The sequence below is a fragment of the Castanea sativa genome, chromosome 7, assembly GCF_040712315.1.
Source record: "Castanea sativa cultivar Marrone di Chiusa Pesio chromosome 7, ASM4071231v1".
Lineage (NCBI taxonomy): Eukaryota > Viridiplantae > Streptophyta > Magnoliopsida > Fagales > Fagaceae > Castanea > Castanea sativa.
Genome location: NC_134019.1, coordinates 13,395,205 through 13,404,284, shown reverse-complemented (window position 1 = coordinate 13,404,284; position 9,080 = coordinate 13,395,205). Strand labels below are relative to the sequence as shown.

The 9,080-nt window shown below is 35.2% G+C and overlaps 1 protein-coding gene across 1 annotated transcript; it reads left to right on the top strand.

Moving 5' to 3' along the window:
* The first annotated feature begins 2,905 nt into the window (after positions 1 to 2,905).
* LOC142643990 (putative UPF0481 protein At3g02645) lies at positions 2,906 to 4,626 on the top strand. The gene is made up of 2 exons (XM_075818686.1): positions 2,906 to 3,817; positions 3,883 to 4,626. The coding sequence occupies exons 1-2, from the start codon at positions 2,906 to 2,908 to the stop codon at positions 4,624 to 4,626; spliced, it is 1,656 nt and encodes a 551-aa protein (XP_075674801.1).
* Positions 4,627 to 9,080: the final 4,454 nt, after the last annotated feature.

The window sequence follows — 9,080 nt, the reverse complement described above, 5'->3', positions numbered from 1 at the left end:
TTTCCTAAGAGCGTCCACAGTAGTGAAGTTATATTACCAACTTATTTTACAAAACATCCAGTAGTAGTGGATCTATTTTAACTTTCAATACAATAAAATAATATATATATCACAACAAAATAATATATCTACTACAATAAAATAATACATCCCACTGCCAAAAAAAACACCACCAACCGATCAATGGCACAATCCACAACCACTGCCAACCAAGAACAACCACTCAACAATAACTAGCAAGCCAAGAACAACCACCCACAACCACTGCCAAAAATCCAAATTAGCCAAAAACCACCACACCAATCACCCACGAAACCCAGCCACCATGAAACCCAACCAAACTACCACCACAAAACCCAAAGAAACCCATGAAATCCAACCATACCACCAAAGCTGAATTCCGAGATCGACAATGAAGCTTGGGTCAACGATGAAGCTTGGGTCGACAATGAAGCTTGGGTTGGCAATGGAGCTTAGGTTGGCAATGGAGCTTGGATCGGCAATGGGAGCTTTAATCGACGATGAAGCTTAGGTCGGAGGTGTGGATCAGCAGCATGGATCGAAGTTGTGGGTCGGAGGCGTGGATCGGCGGCTTGACATTGAGGTTCGGTGAGCCAGTGACGTTGAGGTTCAAGTCGGGCTAACAACGGTGAGACAGAGAGGTAAGAGTTCAGAGGTGAAAGTTTGAGAGAGTTGAGAGTTCGTGAGTTTGTTGAGTGTGGAGAGTTCCAAACGGGTTGAAAGGAATAGAAAAAAAAATAGTATTTTAAACGGATAATTGAATAAAAAAAAGAAAATTTAGCTCTCAACTACATTGCACCGCCATAAAAAAACACCACTATTGCAACACTCTTCTTATATATAATGGTGCTAAATATAACTTTTTAGCTGTTTTTCACCACTATTACAGGTGCTAAGATAGGGCCTTACATCTAGGGTCAAAAGTCACTTGGAAAAAGAAGAGTACCACTTGGACTCATCCTCAATACGCTTTTTTCTTTTTCTTTTTTTAATTTATCTCTACCACCTGTCACGATTATCATCTAAAAATATCATGCCACCTACCATTATCATCTTTATATATAATGGTGCTAAATATAACTTTTTAGCTGTTTATCACCACTATTATAGATGCTAAGATAAGGCCTTACATGTAAGGTCAAAAGTCACTTGGAAGAAGAAGAGTACCACATGGACTCATCCTCTATACGTTTTTTTCTTTTTCTTTTTTTAATTTATCTCTACCACCTGCCACGATTATCATCTAAAAATATCATGCCACGTACCATGATCATCTTTTGAGATGACGACAGGGGCGGAGCCACGTACTGCCTTGGGTGGCCGTGGCCCCTGCAAAAAAACAAAGAAGTCCATAAGAGAATATAGGAAAATTGATTGGGCCCCTCCAACGATGATAGTTCAGCCCCCCATATCTCCCAGCCCACTATTCTCCCAGCTTTACAGCCTTAGTTTTAGGCCTCTCTTATACTCAAATAAAACAAAATCCTAGCCCACCTTACATTTAAATACTCAAAATCCAAACACTTCACAACAAAATTACACTATCAATCTCAAAAAACCCACCCGGATCCCTTTATTTTATTTTATTTTATTTTTCCTTCTGTGGTACACTTTCACTTCCCACTACTACAATTACCAGCCCCCAAAATTCAGCATCAGCCATCAGTCCTCACAGTCCTCAAAAAAAAAAAAAAAGACCAATTTTTTCTTTCTTCTTACTTTTTAAAACAAATCACTCAGCATATTTCATTGTTAAATTTCAGTATTTGAAACTTGGTGACTATCTGGTGTGTTTTCTTCTCTTTCTAAAGCACTGGACCTTCATCTCTTTTTATTTTTATTTTTAAATTTTCTAAACTATCTACACCTAAATATTCATATGCTATTTATATTTTCATAGATTTTTAGAGAAATATATGATTGAAGGCATGAGAAAATTGTTGGTGATGAGTCTTGAAGGGAAGATCCACAGTTGTAGACATTGCCACACCGACGCAGCCGGCCACACCCATCTTTGCACTTTGTGAAAACAAAGTTTTAAAGGCAAAATTGTTTTGATTTATTACCTATTTTTGATTAGTTGATATCATGTGGCTATGGGTGTTGTTAAATTCTTTGGTTTATGTTGTGGACCAATACTTGTGTGTTTAATTTTTGTTTTTGTTTGAGGATTATTATTAATTTTTGTTTTTTTTTTGTGTGGATATTTTTGTATATGTCTATCGTGAACTAGACAGTTTTTGTATGTTCATTAATATTTAAAATATATCAAAATTGAAATTTCATATTCAACACATTTATAATTTATGTTTTGTATATCAATACTTCGAATCGGCCCTCTATGTAAAAATTTCTGGCTACGTGCTTGGATGATGATAACTCCAAGTACAAGTTAGGCACCGGCCTTGAGAAAATTCAACAATTCTTTCTTTCTTTTTTTTTTTACTTTTTTTTTTAAATAAAATTTTTATCTTTTTTACAATTTATGTCATTTTTTCAACTTTGAAGTACTTATTAGTGTCCTTTTTTGACTTTTTTTATAACAATTTTTTTTTTTTTTGGGGTCTTTTTGCACTTAACAAGCACCAATCGGTGCTTGTTAACCATTCTTTATTTTTATTTTTATGATAGCATGTCATAAGTCAAAGCCTAGGCGCAATAGGCCTTTTGTTTTTATCAGGTCCCATATTTGGGAACTGTTCCTTAAAAGGAAAAAGTATTATTATACATTGTATTCACACCCATCGCATTTGCTCCTCACAGCCAACCCCAAACAGATCTTGATCCGCGGCTCCAACCACTCCCAACCCAATTTTCTATCTCTTTCTGGACGTGTCTCTATTCGGCTTAGCCACCGATAAGGAAGTACGGACGATCTGAGAATATGGCCCAACCAAACTCTAATCGACACTCAAATTGCAGTTCAGAAAGTGAAGAACCACTCATAAGTCCATACTCTAACCGATACCGACCCCATATACCATCCCCAAGTCAATTTGTCATTACCATCCATGATAGCTTCCAGATTGATGTTCCTGTTTGTGTCTTCAACGTTCCGGACTCTCTCAAGGATTCCAACCCAAAAGCTTACAGTCCACAAGTAGTAGGACTAGGGCTACTTCATGTTCATCATCAACAATCGAAACTTGCATTAATGCAGACGCACAAGATTGATGTAGCAAAAAATATTCATAAGGGGTTTGGAAAGATTGGCTTTTTAGATCTCATAGATAATCTCATAGAGCTAATTCCATCCGTACGTGCTTGTTACCCGATTCACTCGCCAGGTAAAGAAGATGAGGTGGCATGTATATTGGCTATTGATGGTTTGTTTCTGTTTGAGTTGCTATTATACTATGGTATTGGCAAAGATGCTCTAGCCAAGTCAGATATTTTGCGTGGCTTAGTTGACACTGCAGGAGCGAGATTGGGCCAAGATGAGATACTCAGAGATACAATGATGCTTGAAAACCAAATTCCATTTATTGTGCTGAAAAATATCTTGCTCATCGAATGCTCGGAGCCAAACTCAACCAATGTTGCATCCAAGAAGAAAAACAAGTCAACCAATGTTGCATCCAAGAAGAAAAACAAGTCCCTTATCATTGACAGCTCAGAGCCAAACTCAAGCCATGCTGCATCAAAGAAGAAAGACAAGTCACCTATCATTGAATGCTCAGAGCCAAACGCAAGCAATGTTGCATCAAAGAAGAAGAAAAATTGGTCAAGGTCTTTCGTTGAGAAACATCTTCCTCTAATGTTGTGTGGTTATTGTAAAGCACTCTCTCCACTCCAAGTGCTAGAGAAGTACCCAGCTTCCATAGCTTTAAAGCATGCTCATTTGTTGGACCTTTTGTACAGCTTGATTATGCTCAAAGAGCCGTCACAAATATTTGGGGTAATGTTGCAGGTATTGTATCGGCTCTAGATATCCCAAATGAAATAAAACCACCAATTGAGCTACCAAAAGGTTTAGTTGAGCTACCATGGTCAGAACTTGATCTATCCTCTATTAGATATATAGTTCATGTTGAAAAGGAAATCATGATTCCAACAGCATCAAAACTTAGTAATGTTGGAGTGAAATTCCTCACAGACCACATCACAGCCATTGGGTTTGACCCTGACACAATCACATTTAAGCTCCCTAAAATTAAATTAGATGTTAACTCGGAGGTTATAATTAGAAACCTGGTGGCATATGAATTATTGTCCAAATCTGAGTCTGAGTCTCTGGTGTTTACACGGTATTTTGAATTGATGAATGGGATTATTCAGACCACAAAAGATGTGAAGGTACTGAGAGATCATGGGATTCTACAAAGTGAGTCCATGGAAGATGAGGAGGTTGTGGAAATCTTTAGTGGGACGAGCAAGCCTTTACGGTTAGCAAATGCAGAAGATATAGACAACGCCATAGTAGAAGTTAACAAGTACTATAATGGTTTTCGAAGGGTTAAGGCTCGCAAATTCGTCAAGAAGTGTGTATTTACTTTATGGAACGGTCGCACGCTTTTTGCTGCAATCTTGCTCTTGTCCCTGACGGCTCTCCAGGCGTTTTGCTCTGTTTATGGCTGCTATCGCCTATTCAACAAGACCAATTAATACAATGTTATTGTGGTTTGGAAGTAAGTGTCTTTCTTCATGTTTTATTCTTATCTGTTTTGTGGCATTTTAATAAGAGCAATAGTTATTACACACCGTACGCACATTACTTTTTAACTGAAATCGTGACCTGAAGCCACTATTTCAATTAAAAACCAATATGTGTGTAGGTGTGTTTTAATGTGTGTAACAGTATTTCCATTTTAATAGAGCTTCTGTTGCTTATAATGTTCTTGATTTGAATGTCGTTAGAAGAAAATACTAATATCTTCGGTTACACTGGAGTCATAACATACTATGTGATCATGGCTTGAAAGTGCCTTTCTTCGTGTATATTATATTCTTATCTGTAATGATCTAAGTTTTCTATGGTTATCTTGTTTATTGTTATATGTAGTAATAACCAACTTACTCAATTCATGTTTTCTCACGTCCATATATTGTACAATTATTTACATCAGTAAAAAGCTTCCTTTATATTACTTCATATTACACATATATACATCAATTTTCAATTTGGTTTATTCTGCTTTACACTTTTATAACTTTGTTTATTTTATAAAGATAATCTAACAAATATATGACAATATTTTGTGATTGGTAGAACACAAAAAGTGAGATAGAAGATTTTATTTGCATCTATTTTTTCACATCCAATTTCATGTTTTAAATTGGACATTACCTTTTTATTTTTTAAAATGTGCAGGGATAAATGTGGATATTATGTAAAATAAGTGTAAGATAATATTTTATGTTATAATTTTCCATACATATTGTATGGTTAATGTCTAATATACATTATTATACTATATTACAAACTAATTACACTGGTCCTTGACTATTAGTAATAAATAATAAATAATAAATAATAATAATAATAATAATAAAAAAAAGAGAGAAAGGGGGAGTGGGGGGTGGAGGGGAACCTATTGAGTTGTAGTTAGAGATAATTCTATTTTATTTGGGGAAAGAGCATTCAGTTAAGAGCACAACTCCTGTCAGGAAATAATAATAATAATAATAATAATAAAGAGCACAATTCCTGTAAGAAAATAAAACATGTAAAGAGCACAATTGAAAGAAGCAACCTTGGTACATCATTTAAGTTTCGACCAGAGACAAGTTGGTTATGAAATCACCCAAAAAAAAAAGTACAGAAACTGTCTCTATTACAAATTTTAAAGAAATAGATTTTAATTCACTGGCATTTTTATGTCTTGCAAGGCAATTACACTCCATAAGTGATTGTGATTGACAGTATAAAGCGGAGATTCTAGTGTTCCTAAATGGATTATTTAAATTATCTACAATCGAAAATCCAAAAATAAAGAGTAAGACAGACATAGCTTAATATTTATTGTCATAAAGAAAGAAGAAATCAAGATAAACTAACATAATTAAAGACGAACTGGGTTTTATTCGAGAATTACCCAAAGAGCTTCGAACCTAGACATAATGTTCATCTCTGTAAATCATTGACCTGATATATCAATGTCATCTAACACACATTCATGAGGTTACATCTATGAAAATTTCCAATGAAAGAAAAGGTCGAAAAGGGTCATTTATAATCAAAATTGCTTAGGAATTATTGCTCTTCAACTTTGGTAAATCAGGCCGTAGATGATTTTTAATCAAAATTTCTTAAGAATCATTGTTGTTGATATTTTATAATTAATGTCTGTCTATAAAGGATTTCCCGCTCAAGTTGATTTTTTCCATGCTTGGCCAAACGATCAGCACAGCGGTTGGCCTCCCTCCATATATGTTTAGTTTGAACTTCTCACTGCCGGGTTAGCAATGATCTGCAATTCAAGATTAATTAGTAAACTCCTTGGGAAAATCAGAATTCATAGCTATTAAGGCCCATTTATATTGTTTGATACTTACATTTCTGTCCATAAAAAAAAAGCGAAAATACTATTTTAGTCTTTATATTTTGTGGTCATAGACAATCTGGTGTCTATATTTTGGTAACTATCAATTTGGTCCTTATTATTTTGAATTTGCAGTCAATTTGATCCCTACTGTTAACTCACTAGCGGAAAATGCTTACGTGACAAACGGTTTATACCAATGACATTTTTAAGCTTATGTGGTAACTAAATAATAATAATAAATTTGGATAAAATTTTTTTTTTTTAAAATGATTTGTCTATAACATTTTTACAACAAATTCTAAGTGGTAGGTTGTTACTGGTTGTTATTATTGAGGCAAAAAAGTAATCTTAGTGTTAGGTTCAAATTTGAACCAATAACAACTAACCACCTATAATTTGTTGTAAAAATATTTTAAAAATATTGTGGACGTAGCACCTCTCTTAAAAAAAAACTCCACCTTAGCAATTAAAGAATTAAAAATCTAAGACTCCGTTTGGGAGTTCATAAGAGAATGGAATGGAATGGATGATCATAAGTGAATGGAAAGGAATAGAATGTATTTAAGTAAGGGAAATGAATGGAAAAGAATGGCATAGAATGGAATTAAGTAACCTTGATTGGATGTTTTAAAATAAATGAATGGAAATGAATGAAAATGAATGGAATGTAAGTAATCTTGTTTGGAAGTAACATGGAGGGAATGGAATGAAATCATGTTATGACAATATTATTATTAGACTCATATTTTAAAATAAAGGGTTGAATATATAAGGGTATTTTGGGAGTTTTAGTAAAAAATTCATTAAATCTAATTTCATTCCCTCCCATTCCTCCCAATTTCGGGGGGAATGAAAATTTGAGGTTTTAAGAGAATAGAGAGGAATGAGTGTTCCTTCTTACCCATTTCATTCCCTCCCACTTAAACTCCCAAATAATGGAATGGACTTCCCATTCCTTCCATTAAAACTCCCAAACAAGGGAAGGGAAGAATATTCTAAAATTATTATTTTCATTCATTTCCATTTCATTCAATTCCTTCCTTCCAAACGAGGCCTAAAGGACCAAACGAAGGAATATATATACTATTTCAATTTATTTTTTAAAGAGTAAATTACTATTTAACGCGTAAATGAAAGGTTTCCAATTATATCACCAAGCTTATTTCCATAGAATTATCATATATTGGATTCCTTATCAAAATAAATTGCAAGCACTTTTTTAATCTTGCAATTATATGCATTTGGCAATTTTTTTATTGTTTAGGTGGTTTTTTTTTTTCTTCAATAAAAATGGATCATGGGATGCTCGGAATAAATGGTGGTGACTTCTTGGGCAATTTAGAATGCTCGGAATAAATTCTACTTTGAGAAAGCTCAGGCCCAGCCGAAGAGAATCACAGATGGGGTTGTTGGCTTCCTTGATGTCTTGATGAGTACCATAGACTCTTGCTAGCACAGCGTCAACTTTATTAGGTCTCCTTGATGAGTACCATAAACAATTGGTAGGCAGATTACATATGGGCCGTGGGATCTTTCCTCGTTTTCTTGAAATTCTTAGAGCTAGCTTTCAATGCCTTAGTCCAACAAACCTGTAATAAACAACAAAAAATATAATAAGAATACTGGTTCTAAATCTTATATGTTTCCCCAAAGAAATTCAAACAGGAGACATAATATATTCGTATTACACAATCTATAGAGCATGTTTGTCTCCTGTTTTCAGACAGGACAGGAACAAACAAGAATGATGGGTTTGAAGGATTTTTTTTTTTTTCAAAATAACACCAATTTTCAAACAATTTTGTTAGTTAGCACCATTTTCAAACTAGTTAAGAAACTAATATCTCGAGTCTTTTAGATTCGATTTGACTGTAGCAAATCAAGTCTCAAAAACTCGATTTCCATAAGGTGCGTAGCTATGGTGGATTAAAAAAATCCACGTAGAACTCGAGTCTTAGAGACTTGAGTTCCCTCTAACCAACCTAGATAACACAAACCCAAAACTGAAAACACTTGAGTTCCGTCTACCTCTTGCTCCTCTCTCCTCCTCTATTCATAGTTACCTCTATCCCTTTTATATTTGCTTAAATTTATGGGATTTCTCCCTTTTATCCCTAAGGCTGTGCCAACCACTTTTGATTTCTTATGTGCATCTCTCTAGGACTGCCCACTAACCTGGTGGTTGCTCGGCCATTACCTCTGCTCAAAGTGTGCTTGCCACACCAATCACCATTTCCAGAAAAAAGTTCTTGTTTTGTTTCCCTCCCCCTCACTACCTTGCCTCCCCTCAATGGATATGGATTGAGGGTTCTCCATACCAACTCCTATGGCATGCATTAAGTGGTCCTAACCTAGGTTTACCTCTTTTGGGAGAAATGTCATCCCAACAGAGCATTTTCCCGAAAGGAGTCTCGATAGGAACCCTAAAATAAACCTCTTTTCTCCCCACTGCCAAACCATACCCCTTGAATCCCTTGACCAAGGGCCCACCTCCCATGTATTGGATAGGTACACGTAGGTGGCGCCCTGGGCCTTGTGCAGGTGCCATTACCATTTGCGTTTGTCTTCTTTCGT